Below are 22,518 nucleotides of genomic sequence, written 5' to 3' on the forward strand. Positions count from 1 at the left end.
AGCGAAACTGAATCACTGCCAAAATTAAAAATATACAAAAAATAAAACAAATAATAATACTAAAGAGATATGGGGCGATAGAGGGGAATGGATCCAAATAGAGACATCACTCCAGATGCTGCTCAAATCATTCCTCTCCACTAATGCTCATGATGATGTGGAGGGGGCTTCCTTTGGGGCTGAACACTTAATTATAAAGTGCACACACGCATACACACCCACCTACTCTCTCTCTCTCTCTCTCTCTCTCTCTCTCTCTCTCTCACACACACACACACACACACACACACACACACACACACTGGCTGGTTTGTGTCACTGTGACAGGTAATATGTCCCTTAGGAACAATTTGCCTTCCAAAGAGTTCTGATTCTGTAATGAAAACATGACATCTCAGCATCATGTGACACATATTGCAAAACATCTCATTCTGGTAAGACATCACTGTCATGATTGGAGCGTGACACAATCTCCATCCCTCCATCATCCCTAAACGCACAATCCCTTGTAATAGGGAGGATAAAGTGTGGGCGTAGTTTGCCATCGGGCCAGAATGATGAGGGTAAGCCAGGCCAGAGGTAATAAACTTTGACATTTCCAGTCTTATTGTGGCACACGGCGTCTGGCTGGCCACCACTCCTCGGTCTGTGCTCCATCTCTGCACCTCAGGTCAGTAACTTTGACTCGCTAAGCACCCTCATTAGTATTCCAGAAAGCTCCATGGCAGACATCCAGTTTCTGTGTGGAAAACAAAGGCTGGTAGTGTCATTGTACTGTAGGATTCGCTTCATCCCAATTGCTGTGATATGATTGTAGCGGAGCCGGGGATGGAGAGCGAGAGGGCTGAGGAGAATGGGGAATTGTCTCTGATGGTGAAATAGCGAATATAAGGTGTTACTCTCAAAATGAAACTCTTGGAAAACAGTTCATGGAGATTTAGCAACTCTTGTGTTTAAATTGAAGGGTTTTTGATTATGCCTCGGCAGCTGTTAGAAACCTCGAGATATGTAGGCAAATAAAAACTGTAGACAGAAAAGGACAAACCAAAATGTGAACCTGTAAGAAACCACCCAAAGCTGCAAACATGGCTAATGCATGACACATGCACAGACACGCACACACACGCACACACATATGCATACAAGCAGACACACAAGCAGGCACAATGCAAGCAATAAGTCAATTCAGGGGTATTTAGCTAATGGATGCTCACGCACTATATAATAAAAGATGGTCTCTGCATGACACCCAGGAAACACAAACACAAAAAGGCGAGAAAATGATCCATATTTATGTACATTTTTACGCCTCCCTATTGAAAGATTAATGTAGGCAAGAGCGCTGCAAAATTACTGTTTGTTATGCTTGACCCATAATGCCATGCTTTCAAATATGCAGTTGACAAAGTGGTGTTTATCTTTTTATAGACCTGAATGCTTCTGAATTGAAACGAAGTCATCTGAAAAAACAAAGCAGCGAGAGATCTACGACTTGTATGATTTATTCATTAACATATTGCCATGACATTTGTTGTGATGGCGCATTTTAAAAATACAGCCATCAACTTACAAGCAGTAACTCCAGTGATTTACTTTGTGCTTTCATCAAGCCTTTGAAACAATTTCTAGTGGACTGGCAGGCTGTGCACCAAATGCAGCAGGGAGGGGAAATAAAGAAACAATAACCAGGGGATACAGAGAATATGTATGTTCTTAATCATAATTTACTTAAGCATGATTTTAGCATAAATCCTACATGGGTTACCTTTATAAAACATCTTAAAAATATTGACGGCAACAACACCAAGCATGTCTTACAAATGAATTGCTCTTGGATAAATATACAAATCTCTGGTTAAACAACCTTGCCCCCACAGCTTAGCATGTTATACTGCGCCAGCTAATTCACTGACTTGGCCCCCGGTCATAGGATTAAAAGAGATAAGCACTAGTGCATATTCCACTGCTTCTGGATAGGAGGTCTCCCATTTATCACCCAGTGAGACCAGTGAATAATACATGGGCTTGTCCAGCCCAAGCACAGTAAAGCAAGGGCACTTGTAGTAAAAAAGTATCGCCCTTGTCCAACCAGTTAGGCCTCCCTGAGGCTGATTCCGACAGGTCTATTTGGAACAGTCTTGTTTGACCTCTCCCTGTGTCTTCCCTTGGAGCCATGCATGCAGCTGATCAATCACCTGATAATACACACACATCCCTCCTCATTCTTATGCGCACACACACATGCACATGCACATGCACATGCACACACAGTCTCTCTCTTGCTGTGTGTCTGTATGGTTTCTCACACATAATCTTTCACCTCTCTCACTGTCTTATGTGTGCACGCACACCCACACATTAGGTCTGCATTGTCTCTGTTTTCTATTAAACATGCAGACTCCAGCCACAGCCCCACAGGATGAAACAGTAATGTGTGGTGAGCACGTAAGCCGATATCAATAACGCCTCACACCTATCAGTCACCACTCGGCTTCAGCATGCATGGTCCTCCTCACCAGCGTGGAATTCATCATACCGGAATGGCTCTGATTGTCATGAACTCCACTGCATGTCAATGGGACTCATGAATCCAAATGTTTCAGCAGGTGTCTGAAGGTAACATCACACCCAGCTGAGGTCTTTTTCCGCATGGGCTGACTTGACATATAAGCACAGGTCTGAGGCGGAGTATTTGCTGCTCTTCAGGTAAAGAAGGATATGCACGTGCAAAACCCTCAGACAACCAAGGGGGATACACAACAGCATTCCCACCATGAGGGATATGGTCCCATATTGTGTGGAAAACCTTCCCATAGACTGGCGTGGCAGCTATGGGTGAGATGATTAAGTGCTAAAGTTGCATTTTCTCCTCCGAGCAGGCAGCCCGGAGGCCAGGGAGGTTGTATGATTGCCTCTGTGTGCTACATTACATTGACATGATGGAGAATACTCTCCAGGGGCATGGAATAATGTAAAAGGAAAGTGGGAGAGAAAAAAAGCCCATCCCAGCCTTTTCTGCTGGGACCTCAGAATTCTCTGCATGCAATCGGATTTGCTGATGGATCTCCCTGCGCCACCGCCTCAGTATTGATGACAGGCAGAGCTTTCACACACGGGTGAGTGGTGCCGCACACCAGGGGAGTCCTCTAATCCGATTCTGCTATTAGAGCCCCAGACCTCCCAGTTGGGTGTCTCCAGCCTCGCGGCAGCTCTGGCTCAGCCTGACGTGGAGAGAGCTCAGCCATGCTCTGGACGCACAGGCCTGTGAAGAAGACCATTGGAGGACAATTTAGAAGGAGAAAAAAAGAGGCTAGAAGCTTAGTCAAATTGGACAAAATGTGTGGAGTGCATGTGTTTTTTTCTCCCTTCACTAATTAGCGAGTGGCTAAAAAAAGCCAAATTTTATAAAACCAAATCCATCAGCTGGACAAGTGGAACAAATGAGTTGACCTCACAGTGGGAGGCAGTACAGCCTTATTTGTTTACTTTTACAACTTGAAGGGCAGGCGATACACGGTCACCCAGCCTACTGAATCGTCCCCAAAGTTCCAAGCAATGTGAACCTCGGCTTCCTACAAGTCACTGTGTTCTTTGGCAACCAGATCAAAACAGATGAGCTTTGATCTAGCTTTAGCTGCTCACTTACATTTTCAACACAATTTCAACAGATAAAAAGAGGCCATTTCCTTTTTGGGCACATCTCTGCTAAATCGGGGTTTTGCCTTCCATCTAAAACCATGAAAGCATGAATGGTTAATATCACTACAGCGTAAGACCACCCACGAGGAGTGCAACAGACTAGATAATATTTGAGCAATTTCCAGCGGGCAGCAATATTTCTACAATCTCAGATTTGCTCAAATGAGCTTGCATTGAGGAATTCTTGGCAGCACCTCTATCACAGGCCTGGGTGTGTAGTGAGAGAGTATTAAACACTTAAGATCAGTGTGAATCTCATATCTTTCAACTTCTTTTCATTAGCAACAAAATTAAATATGCAAGCTGCAGTATGCATAGACTCCTTTCCAAAGCCAAATATAAAAAAAAGGCCCTCAACAAAGCCACAGAGACATCCAAATCTCAAGTTATTATATTTCTAAACAGCAGCCATTAGCAAACAACTTTGTCAGCAGTTTGAGTGGGTATGCTGGGATCGTGCTGAAATCAGGGTGCCTTTGGGCAGACTCAGAGCATCTGCTGGTCTGTTCCTTGGTTGAGGTTGGTGAGAAAGAAAGTCAGAGAAAATGAGACAGGGAGAGCGAAAGGGAGAGAGAGACTTTTTAAACATGGAGCAGGACCTCCAGGTCTGTATTTACAGCAGCCTCCCATGGTGCTTCTATTTGTCTCCTCCCGAGTGGTAGAGGGGAGCCAGCGGCTCTTCACAACATCTGCAGGCATTCTTGCACAGGTCCCTGGAGGCATATAATAACCCATTACCTCCATCTCTGACAAAAACACACATTTAAACTACAATTACGCCCCCTGCCTCCTCTCCCTCATGCATTCCATCTCGTTCCTTCTTCTTCTGTTCTGCAATTCAATCCACCATTCAAGGCTCCACCATTTACCCCCCACCCCCACCCCCAACCTTGCACTGTCTCTCACTCTCTCTCATCCGCCTGAGAAAAAGCGAGAGATTGGCCCACAGCTTCTCTTGGAGAAAATAAGGAGGTTCATCATAAATTCACCTGTACTGGGTGTACACATATTATACAGTTCTATGTGCACAAAAATGTGTATACACACACTGTTTATGTACATATAAACACTGTACACACATACAAAACAAGCAATTCATCTTTAAAAATCATACTTTCAACACTAGGACATGAGTATCCATATTTGTGGCAACCCAGTGATGACAGATTTTCTTGAGAGAAAATAACTGGACAGCAATTGTATCTGAGGAAGAGCAGCAAAAAAAATGATCCTGTCTTTTCCTATATACTCCCAAGCGACACTTCTCCTGATTTCATTGGCTACAGTCATTTCTGCAGTTTTTCAGGCTGAAACAGTATCATTGTGATCGCACACTAGAATAGTAAATCTCTCGTTCATAGTGCTGTGACCAGAAAATTCAATGCAAGATGGGGAGAAAGCAGAAAGTGCAGATATCAGGTGATCAGTTTCAATGTATCAAAAAGGGACATCTGTGTGGGGGTAAACAGAAACCAGAGCTATCATCAAATAATGGTGACCCCAGGAAGCCGTTTTCTCTCATTCAACAGTATCTAGGCCCAATTTCACAGGCCACGATGTGGCTGAATGGGAAGAAATTGGAAAAAAATGTGAAATCGATTGCCTAGATTGCAGTTGTACTTTTATTTGTCTCCCTTTCTGTCATTTTACAGTGATATGCAGCGTTAGAGTGCATTTCCAACCTGCACCGTGCTGATAATGGCACAACAAACAGTCAGCCTGCTACCTTTTGGTTTGCAACAATTTCACTCTGCCTGTTGGAAATACCTCTAAAAAAATAATCCAGGTGGGCACAGATGAATGTTGGCTGTTCAAGCTGGTGGAGGTGTGGATTTTACATCAAGGAGTATTTTGCTTTGTGTCAGTATTTGATTTTCACTACATTTCTTTATTACTCATTACTATTGTGGAAAAACTCAGGACAAGAGAATGGCAGTTTGACAGTTTATTTAATCTGCATATTGGGAGCCAGAACCTCAAAATATGAATACAAGCAAGTTTGTACCACCAAATATTTAGGAGTATGATAAACAAAAAATGCCTTACTCGTCAGAGGTTTCATGCACAGTACAACTACAATAACTATAGTGCAAACATAAAAAAAGAAATATAAAACATAAGACAAACAAAATTTTCAAGGTTAGCTATTCAGTGTTAAAGGAAATAAAGGCCTCTGTTAATCCTATCTCTTGGTTCTCAGACACAATGAATAAGACACACTGTGTTGTCTGTAACTATGAAAGCAATATAGGTATATGGAAAGGCTTTAATATAAATCAAGGCACTTTAAGTACTGATTGTGGAGCTTGCATGTTTAACTGTGTTCACCTTTGTTTCATCTAGGTGTCCAGTTTTCTCCCACAGTCCAAAGACATGCAAGTCAGATAGATTACAGGCACTAAGAGTGTGAAAAAGTCTGTGTCTACCTGTGTTAGCTCTGCAATAAACTGGCAGGCTGTTCAGGAGCTTTGCCTGCCTTCTGCCAAATGTATGCTGGGATAGGCTCCAACCCCCAAGAACCTCAAAAGGAGCAAGCAAATAAAGAAAATGAATGAAGTACAGTTCATGTTTCCCCATACTGCCATAAGTAGGGTTGTTACCTAACATGCACAGTAATTAAGAGACAATTCCCATAATCAACCTTCCATATGGCATGAACTGCCAGAAATATTAGTAGCTAGAAAAACACCATCCCAAGTCTCCTAAGTATTAACAGCATTTAATACTTAGGATATTCAAGGAATACAGTTTGTTTCGATAAACGATAACATCCTCAGGCAGGCTTGAGTAATTATTCTTGGAAATCTACTGGTACATGAATGCTAATTAGACTAAATGTAAAAGATATGAAATCACAGCACATTAATACATGAAAATTACATGGAAATAACTTTGCTCAATAAACAGCAATTAGTCCATTTCTCTTGACAGCATTAGATTGCAGGTGTAATCACACGTTCTGAATGTCAACAGGCCCACCAAAGCAAACTCACAATTCAGCTGTGAACAAGAGGTCAGATTGCGAGCAATTACTGAGCATATATCTTGCCATCAAAAAGGGGCATTACCTAGTTATTGATGACATCTTATGTGACAGTCTTGAAATAATTGACATGTTAATAGAAAATATAAGTGAAACAATTTGTTTTATGTAATTGGTATAAGAAAAATGCAGTTAGAGTGTTTAGTATTTCATATTTTTAATGTCTATCCTCAAGATACAGACATATAATATAAAAATCGCTATTTTTTTTCTATTTGCAAAAATAAGCTTTTCATAATATCTGAGATTGTTACTTCACTTATAATAATAATAATAATAATAATAATTCCCTTTATTTCAGACCCAGGGGATCCATATCACAGTAAAAAGAAAACAGCACAATAACAAAAAAAAAGAAACAAGAAAAATAAAACAAAGCTTTCCACTACTGTCTAACATACAGACTTGTTCTCCAGTGACTCCACAGTTTGGAGGAAAATCTGACAGAACTGCGTACAGGGTTAGCCAGAACAGCAATCAAGTCATTTTTGTGACTCAGATACCCTACACATAAATCACTTGTTTTGGTCTTACCTACATGTATATTTAATAGGACCTAGCATGTGTGATTACCTGTCCATCTCCTAAAAATGATACTTGTTGCTGTGGATATCAACCCTAAATAAATACCCATGTTTGCAAAGGCTGGGGAATATTACACACTGAGCATCTATCTGATCTTCACAAAGTACTGTTGTTAATTTGTGTAAGTGGGCCTGAAATGTATAAGTAAAGGTCTGTAATGCATTAACAGCTATGCAGTGCTCATTAAGAAGACATAGAGGACAGGAATGAGTGGGTAATAGCATAAAGCTCAGCTAGGCTAGGTCAGAGTAGGCAGCCATGTGCCATGGAGAGCCGAGAAGCTGCCGGTTTTCATTCCAACCAAAAACTACACTTGGTCTGCTTTCCAAATCACATACTTCTACTTTTTACTTTTAGTATTTACTGCAGCTGCCCTTACAAAGTATGTAGTGTAGTATGCAGTATGCATGCATATGCAAACTATTGGGACACACTACATGCGTCATCCCTGAACTCTGACCCTCTTGCTCACTTCCGCCGCCATCCGTAGTGCCACATTTGAATTTTGTTGTCAAAATGCCGTAGCTATTTCATACTTCGGAGATACAGCAAATCGCTTCTTGCTGAGCTCACCAGAGACATGCATGTGCACACCTTCAGAGGTGCTGGAGAGCTCTGTTGCTGTTATGTCGTAATGTATGTTGTTGTTTCTAATAAACTGATGTGATGATACTTACATGCAGTATTATTCCTTACAGTATAATAACGTGCATTTTTCCGTCAGTGTTATTTTCATAGTTATTCATGTGTTCACGTAAACAATTCCACGCAGGGTGTGTTTATATGTGGGCGTGGGTTGTACACGCAGCTCAGTCAGTGCAGCGTAACTTCTGCTGCGCAAAGGATTGTGGGTCAGAATGACCAGAGAAGCATGCTGACATGCATACTGTGAAATCTGACTGGATGTAGTAGAAAATCCTGGTACTCTTGGCATACTGCATCTGACAAACTATTTATTGGGACATACTAATTCTTTTCTTGCATACTAAATAGTATGGTAGTATGGTTATTGGAATGCAGGGCAGGTGATTTCACTCATTACCTCATTTTCAAGCAGAGAGGGGGAACTAATCAGTGAAATCACCTGGTGTAGTTTTTGGTTTGAATGAAAACCTGCAGACTCTTGGGTCTCCATGGCACATGCATGCCTAACCCTGGGCTAGGCTCAGAAAACCAACCACAAGTGAAGTGGCCGAAGTCCTGCAGCAAAAAAGAGTGGGCAAGAGTCAATGCAGTCCTGTGCAAAATCTTGGAAAGAATTTTGTGCAAAAGCAGAAAAGACGCTGGAGAGAATGGGTCTCATATACAACTATGGGACAGAACGGTTTGCAACAAAAGAACAGCGGAGGAAGACAATAACCTCACTTTCAGTCAAGTCAGCAAAATTCAGTACATCCTGGCAGTTGATGGAAGTAGGAATAATGGCAGGGTGCATCCTCTTAGTGTTCATCGTGGCAATGGAACAGGTCATCATAGTGGGTAGTAAGAGGAGAATGGCTGAAGTCAGGACTGCAGCTGCCACCTGTTTGTGACTACATGGATGACATGACCACCCTTGCCTCAACCATTGCGTACAAAACAACTAGTGGAAAAGTTTCACTCAAACATAGCATGGGCACAGAATTTAAACCCATCAAATCCAGGAACATCTCAATTATCAAAGGCAAACTCATGGACAAGAGATTCCATATTAACAGAATTCCCATCCCAACTGTATCAGAGCAACCAGTAAAAAGCTTAGAGTGGTGGTACAATGCAAGCCTTACGGACACAGACCAATGTCATCAACTGAGAGACCAACAAAGGCATTGAAAACACTGACAAGACTCTTCTTCCGGGCAAGTTAAGTTAAAGGTGCCCACAAATCAGATTGCTGCCCCATCTGATGTGGCCTCTGACTATCTATGAAGTTCCTATCACTAGAGTTAAGAAGCTGGACAGATCCTACAGGTCCTACATCAAGAGGTGGCTTGGTCTCCCAAGTTGCCTCAACAGCATCTGATTATATGGGAAAGGTGCTCTGGAACTACCTATCGCAAGCCTTACAAAAGAGTTCAAATGCACTAAAGGTTCTAGATGTGACCCTGATTGAATCCCAACATCCTACAATTGAGGACGTCGCTCCCAGGGTGGCAACTGGAAGTAAGTGAAGTCTGATGGAAACTGTACAACAGGCAGTGTCAGCCCTTAGACATGCAGACATTGTAGGCCAAGTGCAACAGGGAGGAGGTGGTCTAGGCCTGGGAACAAGCAGACCAACATGGCACAAGGCAACAGCTCAGAGAAGACAACCATTTGGCACAGAAGTGCATCATCAGGAGGAAGCAGGATGGTGTGCAAAGACTGTCTTGCAAGCCAAAAAGGGCCAGTAGACCAGATGGGAAAACCTGTAACATGATCTTTGGGAGATGGAGGGAAGTAGAATGAGCTACAGCAAAAATGTCATCTATGGTGTTCTGCCCTGAGAACTTGAGCCAGAGGGCTGGAGAAGATCTGGCATATCTAATTTGCCAAACACCAGCAACCTTGAGACACATCCTTGCCTACTGAAAAATAAGCCTCACTCAAGTATGCTATACTTTGAGGTACAATCAGTTCCTCTGACAACTAAGGAACAGAGAACCACGATCAATCCCCATCAACTGCTGGCTCCAAGTGCACCACTGCCTTTGCACCAGCAGGTCAGCTTCCAAGAAGCATGACTGTGAGACAGGAATCAAGCCTATTGGATGCAGCTGGGGCTGTAAGATGCAAGTCAATCTTGATCAGAAGCTCATCTTTCCATCTGAGATATTAACAGGTCTCTGACCAGACTGAATCCTGTGGTCAACCTTGCTGAACTCCTTATACATTGTTGAACTAACTGTGCCCTGGGAAGAAGTAGTTGAAGTAGAGAGACTTAAATATTCCAGTCTAGCAGCAGCTGAGATGGGATATCACGGCTGGAAAACACAGGTGCTCCCACTGGAACTTGGCTGCAGAGGCATTGTAGCCACGGCTTCCACCAAACTGCTCAAGTAAATGGAAGTTGTGGCTGCTGGCTCCAGTGTGAACCGCAACATGACCAGCTACCAGCAAGAGGGGTAAAAACTGAGGGTGTACACCTGGTGCCCCCCTGATGACTCTGGTGATGTGATTACTCCTTCCACCACTCAAGAATCAACCAGTGCTGGTTACTACAAGAGGGATTGTAACATCAAGCCCAATATGAACTCAGCATCACTAATCAGCTGAATATAACTTTGAGCTTGAGTCTAGTAAAATATAAATGAGACGTTTACATTTTATAAACTACAATTCTACTTTGAAAAACTTGTTTCCTACTTTTTCACAGAAGTAAGCTGGTAATTACCCTGTGTGTGGAACCATAAAATATTAAATATTAAATTAAATGGATTTGTGTAACCGAACAAGGTCCAGATATATAGGATACAGCATTGACAAGAAATTTGCATGTCCCTTTTAACAGTAGATGAGAGGGTGATTGATGTAAGTGGTTTTTGCATGTCAAAGGGACTACAAATGTAAATGCATAATATTTTTCACTGATATGGTTCATGCATCATCAAATATTAAAATGTTCATAGATCTTTTAGAATAAGTATTTTGATATTCAAAATGCACTCAGAGTATTAACAGACTTTTTTCAAAGAAACCATTTTGACATATAACACAGGTGTCACTATTATTATTTTCCAGTCCTTTTAAGTGCACTAGAACCTTTCCAGTGTTTACCTTGCATTTTCATGTCAAAAAATGCTGCTGTGAATAAGGTCTACTAGTCGTTTGCCTGTTATTCATCAAATCTCTTTATTTGTCTGCAAGGTTAAAGATTTTTCAAGAAATTCAAAATGGCCACCAAAATCAAGTGTCAGTGTGAATGCACAGTAAGTGGACTTTAATGTGTATCCACTAAATATTCTGCGGTCCGTCCTTTATCACCAGCACAATACATGAAATCATTGAATGCTGACAACCTGACACACTGAGCTTGCAGATACAGTTATGTTGTGTGTGAATTTATGAGGTGAAGAGGGCCAGCGGTTTCCAAAATATCTACCATTCGGCTCCTCTTCAAAGTCTTTCCACCTTCTATAGCTATGCTCATAGAATTCTTAATAAAACTGATTTTTCACAAGAGATTTTGAATTAATTTCTATGTGAATTACATCTGAACATAATTACAACCCTGTGTCCACATTTTGCAAGCAAGGTGTTTTAGTTTTTTCATGTTTGTCACAAATGAGTTTCCTTAATATTACTGGTTACCATATCATAGGAAAGGGTAAATATTACATTCAACTGATTTTCATTGTACTAAAAGATATTCACCTCCATACAAATGAAAACAACTCTGAAAACGTTGTTGGTTCTTCTCCTAGTGGTTACCTCTGATTGGACTTCATAGGTTATTCTTATTTTTATTTATCACAAAACCACTGGGTAAAGTGGCAAACACAAGGAAATTGATACCTATTGGGAGCAGCAGGTTTCAAGACTATCAGCTCCTTGTTTGTTTGTTTGTTTGTTTATTTATTTGATATGGCAGGTGGACTAGATTTTATGTGGCTGGCTGAAACAGCAGATAAAATGTTTACAGCTGCTCAATGGAGCAAATGGAGAGCGCACATTCCATATTATGTTTTAGTTATTTTAATTTCACTATACAACCTGTTGTATAATGACAAATAAACTTCCTTGTATCCTTGTATAGTTGGCACTAGAGTCCCTAGCTTTCACGAAATGCTGAAAAAAACTTAAAATGCACGCAGCTTCCAGTGTTCAAGCATAGTAATATACGTCAAAAATGTTGTGTGTCTCAGTAGTCCTTGTCTGCCTTTTCGCATTTGCACTGGCGCGACTTTTTAGCTGATTATGTTGAGTCTCGGCTGTAGTAATGTTAATGTAATTAAGCAATTCTTCCATATCAACTTTTCCTATTTCAGAGGAGTGAAACCTGATTGGCTGAGAGATCCTTGCTCCTCTTCTGATTGGCTGTTGCTTGTTTCCGGGGCTCCGTACACTGACGTTTCTCGGTCTGCCCTGAGACAGACTGGGGGAGAATGGCTGCCAGTGGAGGTTAGCAAATCTTCAATGTTTTTTTGAGCACTAATCTTACTGAAATAATGCGCTTAAAGTTGATGTTTGCGTATTTATGCGTACACGAAAACTAGACTCACAGCCTGGCCAGAGGAAAGAGTCGTGACGAGTTGCGTTCTCGCTAAAAGCGGTGAAGCTCGATGCGACTCCTCAAAAGTGTTGGTAATCGTTAGCCCGGCAACGGTGCTAACGTTAGCTATCCGGCTAACTTTCGGCTGGTTAGCTAGCTAGCTTACCCACAGCTGATCGGTGTAAACACTTGTTTGTGACGAGACAAATGTTGGATAAGTTATAGCTACAGCTGTTGGTCTCACTAATAACTCGGCCGATACTTGACGCAATGTTGTTAAATTTCTCTAGGAAAAGTGAACAGCCCAATAACGCTTTTCATCGTCCTGTGATATATTGTCATTGTTCTGTAATGTTGTGTCAAAGAGACCTGGCTAACATTAGCTTCGTGACTAGCTTTCTGCTAACATAAGCCTCCAAGTCAGCTGGCTAAACTAGCACTGTCCAAATCTCTCTCTCGGCTGCGTGAGGCTGTTTTAAAGGCATATAAGAATTAAATCAAACTGTGTACAGCATGTGAACTGATAGCCCGTGTTCTTGAAGTTGCTTAGCCTCTAATAAGCCACCTATATCTGCTGCCAGATGCACTGTAATGGCTGTTAGCTCGCTAGCTACCCTGCGAGACGTTAGCCAAGTTTTCATTCACTCAGCGCGACTCTTTGTTCTGTCAACTAGTTAGCATTGCACAACACGGGATACCTGCCGGAGACAATGCCAATTAGACTTTAGCAATCGCGGACATTGGTTACATCAGTCAGTATGGTAACTTTACAGATGGCAAAAAAGCTAGTGTCGAATTTGTACAACTTCTGATCGCACATGTGATACAAAACGTGTCTGCCTGCCTTGTTATGACTCCTAAACGAAGGACACCAATTAATTTGTGTTTAGAGGCCCTCATATCATTCCTTTTGTGTAAGACAGTTCAGTAAATATATGTGAATGTGTTCAATTGCCTCCCAAAATTGGAAATCAGGAAAGAAAACTACAGTTTCTTATGGCAAAAGTGATAAAAACCTGGAGTTATTCCATACAAAAATGAATAGGGCACATGTGTTGTGGACCCACTGAAGCTTGGATTTTTTTAAAAAAATTTGCAAATAAGCTTAATTTTTTTGTGTAAGCTTTTACTAGACCTGACCATACACTTCTTTCAGTAGAAAACTTCCACAAGTGCTCTCCCAGTAACTTTTGAAATGTGGTGTCAGACTTCAAAACTGATTTGTTCCCAGATATCAACTTTAATTCTCTGGATTCTTGTTTTACGAGTGGCTTGTGCTGCACATGCTTGCAGATGCTGTTTGGATTTTCAGGTTTTGTGATGAGGAAACGGGAATTCTTAAACTGAGTCATGTTTTTAATAACCGCCTACCTTCACTTCCATATGATATTACATGATGAAGTCTGTTTTTAAAGGTGCCATGCTGATCATTTTCCTCCCTTTCTGCTTCTCTGCTTCAGAGGTAGGGAAGCTGTTACAAGTACAAAATGGGACGCCTCCAAACACCAACTACAACGGGGTAGATGCTGTTCATGCTTGTAACATCCTTCAGCAGCTCAAAGCCTTGTATGATGAAGCACAGCTCACAGACATTGTTGTAGAAGTGGACCATGGCAAGACTTTCTCCTGTCACCGAAATGTCCTTGCTGCAATCAGCCCATACTTTAGGTAGGCAATACCTCATGTTGCACTTATCCCTGTGCGAGAGATTATCATATCCTCGTATTTATACTGGCAATTAAGTTGACCAGCATAATTCAGCTCTTCAGTGTGGACTAAATGATGTCAACATTCAAATGTCTGGCCGTACTAACTTCATACATTTTTGAAATTATATCTTTGTTTTGAATGAAAAGTTGGTATGGCTGCAACATTCACTGTAGAAATATATCAAAATTAGTTGAATTAATTATCCACAGAGAAAGTCAGCTGTGTTTTTGTTTAAGCTCTGTTGGACTACTGTTTCTGTGTCTATTCCTGCCTCCATCAATAGTCGATTTCACATGTGCAGCTTGTTTGGAGCTCAGCAGCTGGTATTTGAACTGGTGGCAGAACAAACACCAGTCATCCCCGAATTTCAGATTGCTTTGTTGGAGGCTCATTGCAGTTGATTTTAAGATTTTACAGATCATGTTTAAAGCATGCCTAGCCTGGGCTTCCAGCTGTTTTTCAGTGTTTTTAGCTTCTTCTACCACAATATGGCTTGAAACAGTTTGCTTGTTAAAAGTTAAGACAACAGAGCCACGTGTCACAATATATTCCACTGAAAGATAATAAATAAATGATGATCCTTAATTATTGCCCAGACTTAGTTTCCAGGTACACCTTTTTTACAGGCTGTTGAATTGCTAAATAACTGAAAACTAACTATAACAACACAGCCTTATTTTTGTCACTACCATAAGAAATGTCTGCTTTTGAAACATTGTCAGCCATCACTAAATGGATTTCTCAGATAATACTGAAAGTTGGCAACAGACTTTTTTTTTTTTTGCATTGTTTGTAGTATTTTAGTATTTTAACAAATTAATTTTTGTATTTATATGTATGTATGCACACACAACTTAAGGCATAAATAGATCATCTGAGAATGTAAGTTAGCACAGCAGTGATGTGTACTCCTCAGGTAGTCAGTGATGTGACAGACAGATTGATGCTCTGTTCTTTTTAAAGCCAATTGGTGTAGATTTCATGAAACGTAAATGCTTCCCATGGGCAAATTGAGCATTGTTACTGTGTACAGTAACAAAATACATCAGATAAGACAAGGTTATAGCAAAGGAATGTTATATAAACATACTCCATCCAACATGTGCATACTTAGCAAAAATATATAAATGCTAAAAGTGCAAAAAAGTATGGTGTCCAGCATTGTGTTTGATAATAGCAGCAGTATCCATAGCAGCAAAACCTACTGAGACAGAAGGCAATGTGAGATTTGTGCATTATGAAAAAGGTGGAGAATAATACTGTTATGCATGTGTAGAGCAACAGTAGGCAGTGGAAAACAATAATGCTTGCCCGATACAGTGCAGCCTGATCTTATTCTACATTTTGACCACGTTTAAGCATTGTGTTAGCCTAAGGCGCCCTTTACACCTGGCATTAGCATGCATATTGTATCCAGATTGTGTCCAGATGTATGGATTATATTTATATCCCGGCCCCATTCTTCATATGTGAATAAACACTGGATACATTGTCGACAATTTGTTGATAAACTCAGGACCTGTTTATAAGTTCAAACCTGCAAAAATGCAGGCTGAGTTGGTGTTAAATGGATTATAATTAGGTATTTTTGAATTTTACCCCATCTGTGAGCCCATTTTCAGACGTGACTGCCCCTTTCCTCAGAGAGGAGCCAATTGAATAAGGGCCTATTGTAATTGGAAATGCTTTGAGAGGAGAATGGACGATTCGTTGGCGTTTGAAACACAAGTTGAATTATATCAAGATATAGATACTCAGAACATGAACATTAGGTACTGAGAAAAAGATTTGATTGGTGTTTTTTATCCAAACAAACACAGCTTCAAGGTTAGGTTGCTGTAATATCAGTGAAACCCAAGCAGGTAAAACTAAAATAGTAAATACAATCACATAGAATCAATCAGTCTATTTTCAAGGGAAATCATAAGATGACAGCAAGATCAAAAAAATGAATCCGACACTTACATTGGGGGAAACTAGTCACATAATCTGAACTGTCTAAAATCATAGTAGCCTGGATTTTTCAAGTGATTTACAAGGAATTACGCCCAAACAACACACAGTGCGCTTCCAATTCATATCACCGCGGGGTAGTGAGTGTCAAGAAGTTGACATATAACATGTAATATTTTTCAAAACAGAAGTCATCTTAGACAATATACATATTGTGTACAAGAGTGGAGGAAAAAACTACTAGTTTATATGTTATGATACAACAAATTTAGTTTGATTATCATGGTTCCTACATGCAGATTGACGATGCTTTGCATTTATACTACTTTGTTAATTTGTTCAAATGTGTCTTTGATAACCTCTAGAGGAGTTTTTAGTCATCAGATCTACAATGTGCCTTCATAGCTCAATTCTGATTTAGGAAAAATATCCCTCAGCCCATTCTACAAACAAGCTCTCTTCTGTGTGATTGTGTACCTCCCCTCTTCCGTGATAACCAGCACCCCACTAGCCTTGTGGTTGGAGACGAGACCCTTACAGTTTTGGCAGACTTCTCAGTTTTCCCCCAAGCGTTCCATTTCCGAGCACTGATGATACAATTTGTATAATGGCTTTGTCCTTACTAAATGCAATAAAGAAACAATATAATGGAAAGCTAATGAATAGTTGTATGTTTTAAAGAAACATTTTGTAGTTATGTAAGTAAATAGTTCACTTAACCTGCAAAAAAATATAGATAGGTCATGCTTTCATTTATTCAAAGTATAAAAAAGCTGTTTAGTATTGATATAGAATTCAAGGCTTCACTTGAAATCATTAACAATCAACAGCTCCACTCTTAGCTGAATGAATGTGTAAATGACTGTAAAAAAAAATCCTTGCCAAATGCTTGTACATTTGTATCTGAATGAAATTGTTTGAAAACTGATACCATCTTGTTGTTACATTTGTATTTTTCCCACCCCAACCAACAGGTCCATGTTCACCAGTGGCCTTACAGAAAGCAACCAGCGTGAGGTCAGAATTGTTGGGGTGGAATCTGAATCCATGCACCTCGTCCTAGACTATGCCTACACGTCCAGGGTCACTCTTTCTGAGTCCAATGTTCAGGCTCTGTTCACTGCAGCCAGCATCTTCCAGATTCCTGCCCTGCAGGACCAGTGTGCCCAGTTTATGATCAGCCGGCTTGACCCTCAGAACTGCATAGGGGTCTACATGTTTGCTGATGCCTATGGCCATCAGGAGTTGAGGGAACGCTCGCAAGACTACATCCGCAAAAAGGTCGGTTGAACTTTTAAGCATAGAATTGGGTTCTAAAAAATGTATTGCATTTTATTGTTATGTTATGATAAGGGCTGGGTGCTGAAGGTTGGTACTTTTTTGACACAGACTGAATGAGATGGTTACTGCCAAGTACCAAAACAAGCTTAGATAACTTCAGATACTTTTATGTTGTGGTTGTGGTAGATGGCTTATTTTCCAGCTTCATCACATGGTCTAACCTGAATCAGACCCATGGAATGCCACACAAGCTAACATTATGCCTCCCACGGAGTCAAACATAGGCAAAGTACAAATTCAGTCTCCTGACAAAAACAATACCTTACTTTGACTTACTGGGGTGACATGTATGGGTCGTGCCTCTTGTGGCAGTGTAAAAACAATCAAGTATGGAAAAGAGACTTGCTCTTGCACTTGATCTGTGACTGTGTCTCTGTACTCCAAACTCTTCCCCCGGTGTAAACATATCTCATATGTTCATGGAAGCTAAACTTCAACATAAAATTCAACCTTAAAATAAAGTTGATTGCCTTCTGAACAATATCATTTCCTAAAGTTTCCAAACAATACCCAGCCTTGGTTATAAATGGCCTCTTCTACACTTATCTTTTTGGAAGACAGTGTATTATTCTGCTCCTATAACATTGCATTGCTGAGTTATTTTTGTGACAAATGTGTTTTGTTGCTAAAAATCTAAAAACTTCTTATGTTTTTGTGGTAGTTCTTGTGTGTGTCATGGGAACAGGAGTTCCTTCAGATGACCAAGGAGCAACTGGTCAGTATTTTGAACAATGATGACCTGAACGTAGAGAAGGAAGAGCACGTTTACGAGAGCATTGTCCGCTGGTTGGAGCATGATTGGCCTGGCCGTGAGGTGTACCTAGCTGAGGTTTTTTCCAAGTGCATCCGTCTGCCCTTACTGGATGAGGCCTTCCTCAGTCGGATACCAGCCCCCTTTGCATGTGCCCTCACCCTGTCCAAGGACCCTGCTGAGACCAAAGGCCGCCTCAGTGACACCAATGGTTGCCCCCAGCGCTTGGGTATGACTGCCTCTGAGATGGTCATCTGCTTTGACGCCGCTCACAAACACTCAGGGAAGAAGCAGACGGTGCCTTGCCTGGACACAGCCACCGGCAGGGTGTTCAAGCTCTGTAAACCGCCCAACGACCTCCGAGAGGTGGGCATCCTGGTATCATCGGAGAATGATATCTACATCGCTGGAGGCTACCGACCTAGTAACAGTGAAGTGTCCATAGACCATCGGGCTGAAAGTGACTTCTGGCAATATGAGCATGCAGGTAACCGGTGGCTTCCACGGGCACCTCTGCTAAGGGCCAGGATAGGCTGTAGGCTGGTGCACTGCTGTGGGAAGCTTTATGCACTGGGCGGCCGTGTATATGAAGGTGATGGGCGAAATGCATTAAAGTCAGTGGAGTGCTACGATGCCAGGGATAACTGCTGGACAGCCGTCAGCCCCATGCCAGTCGCCATGGAGTTTCACAGTGCTGTGGAGTACAGAGACCGCATCTATATCCTCCAAGGTGAGCTCAGGTTAGAAGAGTACTGGTATGTAGTCTTTAACATGGACTGAAAATGATTGTGATATGTATTTCTTGACTAATTGAAAATGAGTTCCATCTGAAAATTAATTAGATGGTAATTTTATGCATATATGTATTGTAAAGTGGACAAAAAGACAGTTAATTGAAACTCCCTTTGTTGTCCACAGGTGAATATTTCTTCTGCTTTGACCCCCGCAAGGACTATTGGGGTCACCTGGCCCCGATGAATGTCCCTCGGAGCCAGGGTCTGGCTGCCTTATATAAGAACTGCATCTACTACATTGCAGGCATCTGCAGGAACCACCAGCGCACCTTCACTGTGGAGGTCTATGACATCGAGCAAAACACGTGGAGCCGGAAGAGAGACCTGCCCTTTGACCAAGCCACAAGCCCCTATATCAAGGCCATGCTGCTGCAGGGCAAGCTACACCTGTTTGTACGAGCAACACAGGTCATGGTGGAGGAGCATGTGTTCCGCACCAGCCGTAAGAACTCCCTTTACCAGTATGATGATGAGGTGGACGTATGGACCAAAGTCTATGAGACCCCTGACCGCCTCTGGGATTTGGGCCGCCATTTCGAATGTGTGGTGGCCAAACTTTACCCTCAATGTCTACAGAAAGTGCTTTGAGGTAGCTAGTTAAAAACATTTGTGAACCCAATCTTGGAGGCAGAGGGAGTTGTGAGGTCTTGCCTGCCTTGTGCCTGGTGCTACCTTGGGTTTGCACCACAAGGACCATTATCGATTAAGTCTTAAGTCGTTCAAAAAGTTAACATGATCAAAATGGGGGTGCTTTTAAAGATTGCAGTATTGTTTTTTGTTTTTTTCAGACAGCACCAACTACCCACACTGATGCTTGTTTAACAGAACCGTACAATGAATCATAAGTGCAATTATCATATTTTTTGCTTGTTGTTGAGCCATGTTGTTCCATTTTTATTTTAGATACATGAATAGGTAAGGATTTTTACAAATGATAAGCATGCAAATGAGGGGTTTCGTAAGATAAAAGTGCCCTCTGGAAATATGGATGCTACGTGTCAACATAAAGTGAAAATTTATATATATACATATATATATATATACACAAATAACTATATATACTATATATTAATACGGGTAAGATGAGCACTGTAGCTCATAAGTAGGTTGCTAGCTCTGATTGAGGAGGCTTGTGTGTGTGTGTGTGTTTTTTTTTTTTTTTTTTTTTTTTTTTTTTTTTAATTCTATGCTCAAGTTTCTGCAGCTTATTTTGTGGATAACTTTTAATTTGAAGTGTGTTCGTGATTTAGAAACCTTAGTATTTTTGAAGCTTGAAGCGTGTATGATATTTTTATGGCACCCTCTTCCCTCACAAGTGTCAGCGTGTCAAACAATACACTATGTTTGGCTTCTAAGCTGTTTTTAAGTTTGAGCTTTGTTTGAGATACAGTTGCGTGGAGGTTCATAGCCTCCCACTCTTGAGTTGGCATCCATTTTGTGTCACATGCCAAGACAACTTCAGTGAAAAGTTAGAATATTCACTCTCCACATTGGAGAAATAAGGACAGAGTAAAATGTGTGGCAAAGTTAAGTGGGAATTTCAGACCAACTAATAAGTTTTTCCAGTAGCAACTGCAGGGACATCTGATTAGGAGCATAGGGACATGTTTCAGGCCATTGCATTGTTACAGCAAGCGTGTGAAAAGCTCGGATCAGCATTGGGCTCTGTCAAGGTTGCCTGTTTTTTGACACTTTGTTATCTTCCTTTTGAAATAAAAGGTTGAAAGAGCCTTCTTCTCAAATGCCAAAAAAACATTTGAGATCGTGCTTTAGTTGATCTGGACATTGGAGAGAAGTTTCTAGTAGCAATAACTCATGGAACTGTGATTAGGATATATTACGTTTTATTACCTTAGTGGAAGTGCATTAATTGTTCTGATTTGGGTGCTCGTCTCAGCTAGTTCAAATCATGTAGGTCCTAAATAATGGCTGTGTGGCTGTCGTAGTGGTGTAGGATTGAGAAGTGATTTAATTTAGTGCAAATCACTTGGGATGTTATTGTGCCTGTGGCTAGATATTGGACATCATAATCAAGTACTGTGTTTGTCCTGATGGAAAAAGAATATCTCGTAAGTCTTACTCCACATTGCACTGAATCACTCTCCACTTCAATGGTCCTTAACTGCAAACTTTACGAAGCACCCTCCTGAAAAAGCAACTACAAATGAGAGGGTGGTCCGGCTTGTGTGCTAATTCACCTAACGGCCATGAATTCATCTTTACACGCCATCACACAGGACACAAACTGTTGGTGCTGCTTTTTTTGACAATCTTGTATAGAAGTAATACCATCGTGAAGTGACGTTCCCTGTCAAACTGTGACATTTTCAATGCCGCCAATAATTTCCTCATGCAGTTTCCTGTGTCATCTTTGCACTACATATTGCCCTTGTATTTTATCCCAAGGAGTGCCCCTGCATTTAGAAAAAAAAAAAAAAAAAGATTTGTTTCATCAACCGTATAGCAATCATATTGTTCTGTCCTCAACATTTTTATATGGAGAGTAACATGAGAAGTGTCACATTCAGTAAGGAGTTTTGGATGGAATAAACTTCTCCAAGAGAAGATCTACAGATGACTGACTTTGAGCTGATTTTCAATCGACCTGACTGGAACAGTGCCCTCAAACAGCCCTCATCAGGGTGGGATAAGGGTGGGAGGTTCACCCATGTGCCCACATAACGGCCATTTGGGAACCAGGAATGGACAACTCTCAGGATTTCTATTGATACACAGTACTGTATTTAAATGTTTTGTCATACGTGTAATATACTGTACTATAGGTTTGCTGTACTTGCACAGTTTTTTAAACTTATTTTTGGTTTCTTTTATAACTTGAAAAATAGATGTGATGATTTCTTTTTGTTGTTTTCAATGTTTTTTTTTTTTTTTTTTTTTTTTTTTTTTTTAATCTAATTACCTATTTAGTTACAGTAGAGTAATTGTGCTCTGTTGAAAAAAATGATTACCTGCACATGAGTGTTTCATTTTTCATTTTGTTCCTTTTTCCCCCCCTCTGTAGTAGTATTGCTTTATTGTAACATCTCATTGAAACTAAGCATTACAGCTAAGTAAGTACATTGTTACAACAGATTTCAAACACCAGTCATTTAACACAACAAGCTAGGAGTCAATCGATGTGCTTTCTGTGTACAAGAGTTAATGGCCTTGGGCTGCAATATCGAGCTCTCTACTGGCCATTGATATGCATTGCTTATGGGTGCTACACCATTGAGTTCTTCCTGCAGTTTTCTTCACTCTTTGCTGGTTTGTCTGTTTTTTTGGGGTTTGGGATTATAGTGGTGGTTGAGCTCAACTGTGAAATTCACATTGCACATAATTTGAAAATAAAACTATTAAAAGTGTCATTTGTTGTTTTTTTTTTTTTAAATATATGTACATAATAATTACATTAAGCATTAAAGTGTGTGCATCATCTGTTTTCATTTGCACATGCTTGTGTGAATGAAAC

At 40.8% G+C, this 22,518-nt stretch overlaps 1 protein-coding gene across 1 annotated transcript; it reads left to right on the plus strand.

The window, feature by feature from the left end:
- The first annotated feature begins 12,390 nt into the window (after positions 1-12,390).
- Positions 12,391-22,411, plus strand: kbtbd8 (kelch repeat and BTB (POZ) domain containing 8). The gene is made up of 5 exons (XM_030052144.1): positions 12,391-12,406; positions 13,958-14,165; positions 17,135-17,441; positions 18,163-18,982; positions 19,171-22,411. Exons 1-5 carry the CDS (start codon positions 12,391-12,393, stop codon positions 19,632-19,634), a joined length of 1,815 nt encoding a protein of 604 aa, XP_029908004.1. The 3' UTR covers positions 19,635-22,411.
- The last annotated feature ends 107 nt before the right edge of the window (positions 22,412-22,518 follow it).

This window comes from Myripristis murdjan, chromosome 5 (assembly GCF_902150065.1).
Source record: "Myripristis murdjan chromosome 5, fMyrMur1.1, whole genome shotgun sequence".
Taxonomy (NCBI): domain Eukaryota; kingdom Metazoa; phylum Chordata; class Actinopteri; order Holocentriformes; family Holocentridae; genus Myripristis; species Myripristis murdjan.